The 12386-nt window shown below is 38.3% G+C and overlaps 2 protein-coding genes across 10 annotated transcripts in view; both read left to right on the top strand.

Moving 5' to 3' along the window:
• PROM1 (prominin 1) overlaps positions 1-3771 on the top strand; it is a 92895-nt gene extending 89124 nt beyond the window's left edge. For 5 of the 9 annotated variants that reach the window (XM_030564560.1, XM_030564562.1, XM_030564564.1 and 2 more), the window contains 2 exons: positions 1777-1816; positions 2065-3770. In XM_030564560.1, coding sequence (XP_030420420.1) covers positions 1777-1795 — 19 coding nt within the window. In that variant the 3' untranslated portion in view covers positions 1796-1816; positions 2065-3770. Of the gene's footprint in view, positions 1-1776; positions 1817-2064 lie in introns of those variants that run through there. The other 4 variants (XM_030564566.1, XM_030564565.1, XM_030564563.1 and 1 more) reach the window with 3 other exon arrangements.
• A 519-nt stretch (positions 3772-4290) lies between these two features.
• On the top strand, positions 4291-6551 carry FGFBP2 (fibroblast growth factor binding protein 2). Its single transcript, XM_030564275.1, has 2 exons — positions 4291-5260; positions 6223-6551. The coding sequence occupies exon 1, from the start codon at positions 4583-4585 to the stop codon at positions 5246-5248; it is 666 nt and encodes a 221-aa protein (XP_030420135.1). The 5' UTR covers positions 4291-4582; the 3' UTR covers positions 5249-5260; positions 6223-6551.
• The last annotated feature ends 5835 nt before the right edge of the window (positions 6552-12386 follow it).

The following is a 12386-nucleotide window of genomic DNA, read 5'->3' as shown; positions in this document are numbered from 1 at the left end:
TGAATGGGATGTTGTATGTTGATGGGGCTTCAGGTTGAAATTTTTGACAGCCCTCAGGGCCGTATCAGTTGAGTTAAAGTCTATTTTGCATTGATTATTTTATTAACCAAGTATCTTCCCTATGCTTCCTTTAGGAGGAAGTATTTCTTAACAGTGGTATTAGTTAGGGCAGGGGTCAGCAGCCTTTCAGAAGTGCTGTGCCAAGTCTTCTTTTATTCACTCTAATTTAAAGTTTTGTGTGCCAGAAATACATTTTAATGTTTTTAGAAGGTCTCTTTCTCTTAGTCTACATACAGCAATAGTTTAGTTATATATTATAAAGTAAATAAGGTTTTTTTAATGTCTAAAGTTTTTAAAATGTTTAAGTGCCACTGAAAATCAGCTCGTGTGCCACCTTCGGCCTACCCCTGAGTTAGGGTCACCAGATAGCAACTGTGAAAAATCAGGACAGGGTAGGGGGTAATAGGGACCTATATAAGAAAAAATCCCAAAAAACAGGACTGTCCCTATAAAAACAGGACATCTGGTCAACCTAGTATTAGTGGTGTTATAATGTTCATTATTTTGGCATCGCCTGTATCACACTGGGGGCTTTTGGGACTCCTTATATTAATCTATAAGAGATTTGACTCCAGAGTCAACTCCACTGGCACATCGGAGAACTTCAACATTAAAGACTTTTGATATTTTCCATAAGAGGGAACCAATAATCATCCAGACTTTAGAAGTCACTTTCTGATCTTTGTAATTTTTTAATATTGATTTTTAACATTCTTGAGCTGTATGGCACGTTATTTGTGTGATATTTAAAAAAAAAAAGTATAAGGAAATCTTTGTTCAATGACTGAATATACAAGATATTCAGAAATAAGCCAAAAATCATGAACATAACAAAAACACTATGTTAAATGAAAGCACACTAGCTTTCCACATGGACACATACATGTTAAGGACAAGATTCTGATTTCAGTTGTCCTACTGTCAGTGAACTTTCTCTGAATTGTCCCTCTCCCCATCCCCACCTCCCCGTAACTAACATTAGAATTTACTCTAAACTGCCGCTTCCTTTTGGTGATTTCGTACCTGAGACAGAGTTTGGAAAAACTGGGCCAGGGCTACCACAATCCAGGGATACCACTCTAGTAGATTTTTGTTTTCTGTTCTTAACTGCACAAACCATTTTCATGTTTTCTGCTGCCCTACTTTTTCTCAGTTCCTACAATCTTTTAGTTGGCTGTAAGTATTTGTAGTGAGATTGTTAGCAGTGAAACCATATCCTTTTAAAGTGACAGGAATAGGAAGCCTCCCCTTTTGCACCTGCAGTGTTATGGTTGCAGGTAATTGCAGGTTGCAGTTGCATTTAGAAATCTACCTGATCATTTTCCCCTGATCAGGTAGGTAAAGAGAGAAATAAAAATCAAAAGCATCTACAATTATTTGTGAGAGCAAAATGGGAGGTTGGGTTAAGACCTTTTCTAACTCAGGTCTATGGTGTTTAATTGATTTATCTGAGTGTTTCCTTCCACCCCAAAACAAGTCTTTAGAAAAAAAAAAAAGACTGCTATACAATGAAACTAAAGCCATTTTTTCTAATTAAAAACTTCAGTAACTGGCAGGAAGACTCAGGACTTATTTATATAGCACAGATAGGTTTCAGACCCAGGAATGATTGGTCACACTATTGACAGCTGACAGTGCCACGCACTGTAGTTATGAAGTCAGTTTATTCAGTTCTTTTGTTAGCAACAGAAAAATATATTTCTGTGTTCTCTTTAGCTCTGTGGAACAGTGGTAACCAATATTGGAAACATCAGGGGTAAGTAATGAACTTTTTAATTTTTTTTCAGTACATCCTCCCATTTTAAAATCAGCTTCGTAAAATGTAAAAGAACAAAGGTTTGTACACTTTTATAATAGCATGAGTGTTTGTAAAGTAAAGAAATTTATCTGTTGGCACACCCATGACTTTCACATGAAGACCACATATGTATAGTGTTCTAGCTAAATTATATTACTACCTTAATCTATTTTTTACTGATTCTTTTTCTTATGATCTATTTTCAGCCTATAGAAATAAGGCTCAAGATTCTTCTACAGGAAACATGAAATTCTTCCAACCACACTGGGATCTGAATTCACCATCCAAATCCCATGCCACTTGTTCTATGTGGCTTGTACAGTAAATCAGTCTTGAATCAAGAAAGCAGCGTTTAATGTTATGCCATTAACTATTGTACAAAATACCAGAGCACTTCCTCTTATTCACTACTGTTTAAGACTTGAACTAAAGTGGTTTCTGTTTTTTACTTTTTTTACACTAGGGTTTCTATTTCACATCACAATATGTATATTAATGTGGCTTACACAGACTTGGTTTAAAGTTAACTGCCCTACCATGATTACTCAAGTTCTTACCTTCCCGTTTTGTTGGGAATGTGTTAAATACAGTATATACACACTTGCATAAAGAATACATTTTGTATACAGAGTCTTTTGTATACACATTTTCTTAAAGCTTGAAAGTGTTTTAGCGAAATTTTTGATATTGTTTAATTTATCAGCATGTTCAGTGTTGACTTTTGGTGCTCTTGGGCGACCACTTTGGACTGAACTTTAAATGTACGGGATATGCAGTATCCCCTGTCTCTGAAAAATTAATTCAGTGGAAGGTTTTTCTCCCTCTTTTTGAGTTACTTAAATCATTATGTATTAAATATTAGACCTAGAAGGGTATTTGCAGAGAGACTCATTTAAAATTACAACTTTTGTGTATGTGGCAGGGTGTGGAGCTCCCTGGACTTTGAGTGATGCTCTAATTAGACCATGAGAGATGTCATAAAGTTGGTAATTTTTAGAATACTTCATCTCCAGACCAAGTTCCTAATAAATGTCAGTGGGTCTTTAAACAGGCAGTGATTATATTTTTGCTAACTAATTTTTAAATTAAACTTTCTACACAGGAATTTGAACACTTTTAGAAGGTTTTTTTACATCACTGTAGTTTAGGGTATTGCCTTGAATTTAGACATGGCGGTTGTGTTGCTGGATTATATGACATCATAAATCCACTGAAAGGACTGTAAAGGTCTACACTACAAAAATGAAGCACAGGGGATAGGAAAGATGGAAGAATTAGGTATCTTAAACTGAAGAGCAAACTGATTATATACCAATATTTAACTATGTTTCCAGAAAGACTAATTTGGCTTAAAATAAGGATAATTCCAAAAACCTTTGAAAGCATAAAGTAAAACTGAACAGCAATACCAGTTTTATCTGGAATAACATTGTAAGTTTTTCACTCTTTGGTCAGAAATGGGAATGTTTCGATGTGACAATATGTAGCGCGCGCGTGTGTGTGTGTGTGTGTGTATACGTTCAGAATTGTAGAATTTAAAAAGTTTATTTTTAATTTGAGAAAATATTCCCAATCCATTTAAATAAACAAAAACTTGGTTAAGTAACCTGTATTTGATTCATAATTAACTATTTTATTTCATTTTAAGTGTGTTTGAGAAGTGTAGGAAGCGCACTGGTTTAAGATGTGGGCTAAGATCACATTGGAAAATGGATTTTGTCCTCCTTACAAAAACTGATGTACTGTTGGACTTCATTGACAATATTGGCTCCAAGCAAGATGAGAAACCCAGAAATAGAATGAGAGGTATTGGATTACATTGATAAACCTGTGTGGGGAAGCCCATAAACCCCCTGGCCACACTCAATATGTCTACACAGAAAAGAGAAACCCATTGCTGGCCCATGCCAGCTGACTTGGGCTGCAGGGCTCTTTCATTGCTGTGTAAATTTCTGGGCTCGGGCTGAAGTCGGGCTCTGGGATCCTGCGAGGTGGAAGGGCCCCAAAACTCAGCCTCCAGCCTGAATCGACATAGCAATGAAGCAACCCAAGACCTGTGAGCCCAAGTTGGTGGTACAGGCCAGCCATGGTTTTTTCTTTGCTGTGTAGACATACCCAGTGTATCCTAAACTCTTTCCTTAGTTAAGAAATGTGCTTTTGATTTTTCCACAGTATTCCATGTTTCTGGTATTGGCACAATAAAATATAAAAGCCACATGCTTACCAGTGCACATCCACATCCACAAAAAACATAAAGGTACCACAAATCCATTTTTATTAATTGAATAATTTTTAATCTTCTGGACAAAACCTCATAGGTGTGATTTGGCTGACCTTCTGACTACTTCCATGTGGTCATACAATATCTGGCATAAAGATAGCTATAAAATAGCTGGAGAGTGGAAAATATCTGTTAAAATCAAAGCTGATGTGTGCATTTTGGGTAGGAATGAGCTTTTAAGTTATACAGCTATCGTGCTCTATTTCGCTGCAAGATGTGTCTTGTTACCTTCTTGGGAGTTCACAGGTTATTTGACATTCCCTTGAGCTATAAATTATGGGCATATGCTTACACTAGCATGGTTTATTTAAAAAAAAAAATACCGGCCACCTTGAGAGAGAGACTTCTTTGTGCACAAAACCTTTAAATTGTGGGCAGACAGTTGCTTGTTTCTTTTGCTGTTTTGGACTGAGTTGCTTCAGGATCTTAGTTCGTGTTTCACCATGAAGACTGTCATCCTTCTTCTAATGATGATCTGTTGCATGGGAGGATTGGGACAGAAACAGACTCAAAAGAAAAGGAGCAATGGTGAAGAAATTCTTTTTCAGACTAAAGTCAAAGACACTTGCACAATGAACATGAGTGGTAATGGGGAAATGAAACTCAGAATTGAATGCAAAAACCAAGGCAAGTCTTACTGGTGCGAATATACTGGCAAACCATCAGTTTGTCGTCCTTTCAATAACAACCCAAAGGTTTATTGGAACCAGATTGCCCTTGAACTTAGAAAACTCCCAAACGCTTGCCAGTCCACCCTAGTGCTGAAGCCCAGCATGTGCCAAAAGGCTCCCACAGATGCTCAGATGAAGCAAGTAGCTTCCAGCATGAAGCCAAACCAGAATCCTAGCCAGCAAGCAGATACAGCCAATCAGGGGAAATCAGTCCAGAAATCCTCAGCTTCTCTAAAGCAAGTTAAAGAAACCCAGGCAGGGAAAAGTTCTGCCAAAAAAGCAGGGAGACCTAAACCATCTACACTACCTCTTGTAAAACCAACACAGCACGGACAAGAGTCAGAAAATGAGACTGAAGTAATGAAGTTGGCACGAGAGCACTGCTGGGAATCACTGCACACTTTTTGCTCCTACATCATCAGCATCTTTAAAGGTTAAGAATTGCTTCAGGTAAAGCTCTCTTCAATAATGTACAGCCATAATAGAATCTCTTCACGTTGTTTTTGTTTTTTTATTTAATTAAGCTCAGGGCTCTTTGGGATATAGATAGGGATAGTATACTGTGTAATTAATTCAGAAACTGTAACCAGACTGGAAGAATTTGTTCACCTTGAAGATTTAAACTTGTTGACTGTTAAGTGATGTAGGGTCTCATCCCATGAGGTGTTGAACAGCATAATCTCCCATTTGAAGTCAATAGGAGTCAGGGGACCCTAATAACCCTCAAGATTGGGCCTTTAGTAAGAATTAAAACAGAGTGCCTGCTATCTTAGTTAATAATAAATAGAACTATTTTCAGAATTACTTTCCAGTATACTACTGTGTGTGATACAATTCTTAACCCAGAAGCTCATTAATTCCATTTGTATAAACTGGATTTATTTCCCCCCCAAAATGCATGCTGCTTCGATTAAAAAATTATGCCATCTCAATAGTTTAAATGTATTGCATGCATCTAAAAGCACAATTTAGAGAAAGAGACATTCAAATTCTGAGAACACAAGGATTGTTGCCCAAAACTACTCGTTAATATTTAATTAACTTTAAAACTATTTTATGGAGTTTAGAAAAGTTTACTTACTTTACATACATAAACCAAAACATACAATTCTTTGAATATTTCTCGTGGAAATGAGAGGCAATCACATGCTAAAAATGAGAGGCAGTCGTATCTTTGCTGCTATAGTTTGGGCGTAAAGATAAAGCCGTCACAGAAGTAATCGGAGTTGTACCCACTTGCATTTTACCTTGGAGACTACCAATAGCTGTCTACAAAACCTGATGAGCTTTCCACAGGAATGGAAATGTGTACAGTGTGAGCCAGAAAGTTAATTAATTTTAGGTGTGCTTAGACTGCTGAAGATCCCAGCTGTGCTAAATGACTAATTTTTATTTTCTTTTTTATTTTGCAGAGCAAATTTCTTACAGCTGAAGAGAGTTCCCTACTGGAGTTTCTGTTTAATACCCTATTTTAGACTAAGTTTTAGTTTCAAAATGGGACCATAATTATAAATCTTGTAGTTACTTTTTTCTTTTGCACTTCTAAAATGAAACCGTTTTAACAAGTTTTCAAGACAGTCGCCAAAGATGCATGAAATTGGAATGATTTTACTGAAATTAAGATAAACTCTCCTATATAAATTCTTTGATTCTTCTAGGTGTAGATATAATATATAGGAACATGACTGCATTTAATCTGAGATGCCAGGTTAACTTTGTTTTAAAGTGCTACATTTTACTATTTGTGCAGCTTTATTTTAATGAGCATTTATAGAGAGATGAAAGCTGTAAATAATGCTCCAGTTTGTGCAACCAATAAAATAATGATTTTTTGAAAATATCTTTGTGTGTTTTGCCGCAATCTGTGTCTGAATAGTGATTAACATAATGCCAATGCCAGTGTCTGAGGACTGGGTTAGATATCCGGGGAGGAGGAAACCACAGATCTCAGAATGAGGTGGCAAATGCTTGCCCATGCTATGATGCTGAGAAACTCCAGTTGCAAAAACTGAATGGAAAACTTAAAGTATAAATATAGTCCAAAATAGAATATAAAACAGAGGCAGCCCACAGAATGTTGCTTTTTTTTTTTTAATTCACTGCTATTATGAACATGTAATGAATAATCTTCACTTGTTCTTGACTCCATATTCTGTATTTGCAGGAAGGATTTGGAAAGGGATAATGGAATATTCAGGTTCTCGCAAACGTACAGATCTGTGCACTTGCAAAATTACTCATTACTTCCACGCAAACATCAACATCAAAAACTCGGCCAAATGCTGAAAAGATTAACTTGTCTTCATTTTAGGCTATTAGAATTTGCCAAACACATTACTCTATTATTAGTCCTCTGAAATAGTTTTTAACAAGTACCCCACTTTGCCTTGGTCCCCTACGTGAGTCGAAGAGACACAACTGGAAAAATGGATAAGGTTTGTTTCATACCCTGATTCCGCAAATATTTAGCCTCTTGTGCAACTTTACTCACTTGAGCACTTCCACAGATGTCTTATACTGAAATGCTAACTAACGTTTCAGGGGAGAGTTTTGAAGAAAGAAAAACAAGTGACAAAATTGAGAGAGAATCCTTAATAGTACAGGATTAGTACAGTAGCAAGTACACAGAAGGAATGAAAATATTTGCCAAATAGTTTGATGTAAATGCATGTGCCAGGTCTGAACTCTGATAAAACAGGTGCTCAAGGAAGCTTACATTTGATCTCCATTATAAAGTTAATGTTGTAACTATCACCAGTAATTTCAGTTATCTTTCCTAGCTTTCTGCTTCCTGTGGGGGGCATTCTGATGGGTACCTCCAAACATGGGGAGAGGTGAATGCAGTTTTATATCCAATTCTCAGACTGTTTGATCATGCCTATTACTCTAGTGTTTGGGCACCATACAAAGCAATCTTTTCAGGGAATAGATTTATAAATATATAAGTAAACTCTGGTAAGAAACAAAACATGATCTTTTAAAGAGAATTAGGCTGCAGTATGTTTATCATAGTTTAAAACTTTTTTTTGGAGACTGCACATGGCTGCTTGCACTCAAACAATATATACTCCCTAGAATAGCTTACATTTCTTCTCAAGTAATATTTAGACATAGCAGAACTATTCCAGGAATGTGTGTGAATTTTCCAACAAGCAAGGTGTTTGACATGAGTGATTTTGTATGTGAATATATGCAAATGTGGGGGTACAGGGTGGGTGAAAGGGTCGAGAAATGAGGCCCAGGAAAAGGAGCAGAAGAACCTGAATGAATTGAAAGTTGTCAATTATAAATAGCAGGACATCAGGGAACAGTTACTCTGAAATGAAAGGCAGTCTGAGAATACCAACACTTTCCACCAGTGGTCTTCAAAAGTGTGTGTGTGTGTGTATATGCAACTTGAATTCGACTCCCATCTCCCCAAGTTCCTGCTGCCTGCAAAGTCAACGTTGGTGTGTTTCGTTTAGCAAGGCAGGCATCCTTCCCTTTGTACAGTGTAAAACTTTACTTTAGCTTGCAGACTTAATGGTTGCAGGCACATTCTCCAGAAACTTTCTTCCTGCATAAATATGACATTGACCAACTGCAGAGCTGAAGTGTTAGTGTGCAGGATGGTGAAGATGGATGGGTGTGCAGATTACAAAAGAGCATTAGCAACTACTCTGAGAGGGTCAGCTGAGCAAGCACATCTTGAGCAGAGCTTAGATGCTATCATGATGCCAGTGTGTGAGTTGAGGGAAAGAGGAGCAGGAAGTATTGGTCCCAGTAAGAAACTGCAAGTGGAAATCAGAGGGGACTCCATATAATCTGCCTTTCAGATCCCAGTCAGCCAAAATGGGGGAAGAACCCATCACTGAATGTTAGAGGAGTCTAAATAAAAACTGAGCTTTCAGATCAATTAAAACGAAAGGCTAGAAATGAAAGAGGACTGCACAATCTTAGCTGGAATTATCATTATTTTTTACACATTATGAAACCTCTGGCTTCCTAAAACTTCACAGTTATTCCTATGCTGGACATGGTGGCCACTTGAAGCTTCAAAGAAGAAGTGGAATAGAGTTCTGGTCCAGCTGCTACCACCTGAGCTACAGGAGTCCCCATTAGCTGCTCTGGAACAGAATTGTTGTTGTTCCTATGGAGAGTTCTAGACTTTTTACAGCTATGTAAAAGCACCAACTTCTAACAATAAATTAAACAATTAAGATAAGTCCTATCTACTAAAAATTGGCTCATGCCACAACAGCTTCATCCCTTTGTCTCCTCCCTCAACAACGCTACACAGGAGAAGTCTAAGTAAAAACAGATGAATGAAGAGTGCCTTAAAGGGTCAACAAATCTAGCTTCTGTTGAAGTCGGAGGGAAAGTGAGCTCAGTGGCCAGGAGCACTTCACAGAGGAAAACCCTGCTATTAGCATGCTCCCAATTAAGCAAGTGGGCCTGTTAGTTTGAGTACTTCTGTTGATAGCTGCCATGGTATCATGCTCAAGACGGCCTGATCCAAAGCCCATGGAAGCGCCAAGTAATTTCAATGGCTTTTGGATCTGATCCAGAGAGGTGGGGGGTGTCCTACAAGGAGCTAGAAGCCCCAACTATATAGAGCAGGGGTTGGCAACCTTTCAGAAGTGGTGTGCCAGGTCTTCATTTATTCACTCTAGTTCAAGGTTTTGCGTGCCAGTAATACATTTTAATATTTTTAGAAGGTCTTTCTATAAGTCTATAATATATAACTAAACTATTGTATGCAAAGTAAATAAGGTTTTTAAAATGTTAAAGAAGCTTCATTTAAAATTAAATTGAAATGCAGAGCCCCCTGAACTGGTGGCCAGGACCTGGGCAGTGTGAGTGCCACTGAAAATCAGCTCGCGTGCCGCAGGTTGCCTACCCCGATATAGAGCTTTATAGGTCAAAGTGAACTGCATCTAGAACTCGACATGCAGCCAGTGCAGCTCATAAGTATATTCTGCTTGTTGTGTGAAAACACTGATTAATAAGCAGTCTGCCAGATGCCACACTGCCAACCATTTCCAGTTGGTCTGAAGATGTAGCCATATATAGGTCACACTGCAGTGTAGTCATCTAGCTTTGAAGTGAAGGAGGCATGTAGGGCTCTAGCAAGGTTTGCCACAGCAAGAAGAGGATGCAGTTTGTTCTTGCCAAGTGCAAATGAATAAGGGAATTGTAGCTACCTTCTTATCCAGAAGGAGCTGGGGGTTGATGACTCTCAGGCTGCGAACCTTGCAATGGGGTATAGATGAAATTTCCTTTTGGGTGGGGGACTGTTTTCTTCCTTCCCCCCTCTCTCTCTCTCTCTAAGCAATCACCACCTCTTCTGGGTGAACTCTTAGCCAGCTAGTCGTCTTCATTTCACATTCCAGTCTCCGTGAGAACGTTCCATTACTCTGAGAGGTTAGGAAGAGAGCTGGGTGTCATCAGCTCACCAAAGAAACCATAACGCTATTAAGCCTTCTCTCCCCCTGTATACGTTGAACCAGACGGAGGACAAGACAGGCCCCTGCCACATGATCTGTGTGATGTAAAACAGTATAGGGCCTATGACACACATTTGAACACCTTATTCTGAAAGATGGCACTTTGATATCAGGTGGTAGGCACCTTCAATCAGTTAGATTACATTAAGCAATGGTATGTGTACTCAACAGTCAGGTAATTATTATAACCTTGCTTTCAAATATTATAAAATTGGGTGTTAATTGCCCATGTTCCATTCTCTAATAGCATTATAATTGTATCAATTAAATTTCCATTTAATTGCTTGTGTTTAAAGCTGCAAATGCACAGTAATGAAACTAGCTACCATTTTGGTATAAAAGTGCCATTCATTCATGAAAGGAGCATTTCAAAACTGTTTGCTGTAAAAGTTCAGTGCAGTTTGCAAGTACCCTGTAAATGAATGAACCCTCCTTTGTTTTAAGTTAACCTGTTGGTCCCCACACTAGACAGGGAAATCTACACAAGTGGAGATGCAGTCTCTTTATTTTCTTGGCAGACAACTGAAGGTAGTGCTGGTAACCAAGAAGACTTGAATTCCAGACATAGCTTTCCCACTGACTCAGAGTTGTTGGGCAAGCAGTGTGACCTTTGGTTTCTCCTTATCTGTAAAATGAGGTTGGTAACAGTCTTACATGGGTGAGTGCCATGAAGACTTGTAGTAGTTTGAAAAGGTAAAGCACTCAGTAAATGCCAACTGTTTTTAAAAAGCACAACAAAATACCCAGAAAGGATATGTGTATTATACACGTAATTGAGAATGAAATGGAGAAAATATGAGAGCGTTTAAAGATTCCACTTATTAAATGTTGAATTCCTCTGTCAACCTGTGTGTATTCACAAAGAACTTGTTCGATCAGCTATTTTATCCTGAGTAGAGCCTGGGAGAGATTTTCCTCAGTTTCACTTATCTCAGTGGTTCCATATTGTGCGGTTCTATGGACTCATTCATGTGATCTTGGGTGGTAATAGCTATGTTTACAAAAGTCTCCTCATTTTGAATGCCTCTAATTTTGGTGCCTAATCTGACACAACTGGGGCCTGATTTTAAGAGGTACTGAGCATCTGCACATCCTAGTGAAATCAGCAGGGCTTTCAGGTGCTAAGCACCAGTGGAAATCAAGTCTTGTCTCTCTTAAATTGGGCATTCAAACACTGAGGCAATCCATTCTCTCAAGCTAGAGCCTGGCAGTGCTTAGGCCCCTCATATTAAAATGCAGCTCAGGTGTATGCCTAGATAACATGTTATTGTTTCAAGCTGCTTTTCTATTAAGCAGCCATTAAAGGAGCTTGCCTGTGCAATAGTGCACTTTGGTGATTTTTGAGAGAAATGATACATTTTGTTCTTCTTGGACACAGCCTTTTTCTGCTGATCTGGTTACAAACTTGTGTTTTGTATGTCTAATTTTTCAGCTGATATTATCGTTACTAGTAAGATATTTTTCCATCTGCAAAACATATCCTGAAACTAAGTGTGAGATAGGGGGGTTGGGGAAAATGTTCCTTTCTGTCTCCAGTTGCTGCTGCTTCCTGTTTTCTTTCCAATTGGTCTAGTCTGCACTACACAGGCTGTATCAATACAGCTATTCTAGTATAGTCCCCAAGTATAGATGCAATGTTTATGATAACATAAGGAGTTTTCCACCAGTATAGTAACACTGTCTCCCTGAACAATATCAGCCATGCTGACAGAAGCACTCTTTTGTCAGCAGAGCTGCAGCTGCACTGGAGGTGTTGGCTAAGGAATGTGGGTTTTTTTTCACAACATAGCTATGGTGACAAAACTTTGTAGTGTAGACGTGCCTCTGTCATGCAGTTGCTTTTTCCCCACTTTTCCTTGTTTGTTTGGGTTAAATAGGATATAGCCCAAGCGACTTTTTAGTCGTATCTGTTGTTCTCTGCTATCCCCCAATAAATAGCAAAAATGCCCCATCTGTTCTTTTTCAGACATCACAAATACATTTTCACAGTAACACTTGCATGTTGTGTGCTGAATTATACACTACTAGGGACCAAGCACAGAGGAGACAATAGGTATTGTCAAACAGCTCCATTGTCAGCTAGTGGACAA

This window comes from Gopherus evgoodei, chromosome 5 (assembly GCF_007399415.2).
Source record: "Gopherus evgoodei ecotype Sinaloan lineage chromosome 5, rGopEvg1_v1.p, whole genome shotgun sequence".
NCBI classification, from domain to species: Eukaryota; Metazoa; Chordata; order Testudines; family Testudinidae; genus Gopherus; species Gopherus evgoodei.
This window is presented reverse-complemented; position numbering and strand designations above follow the sequence as displayed.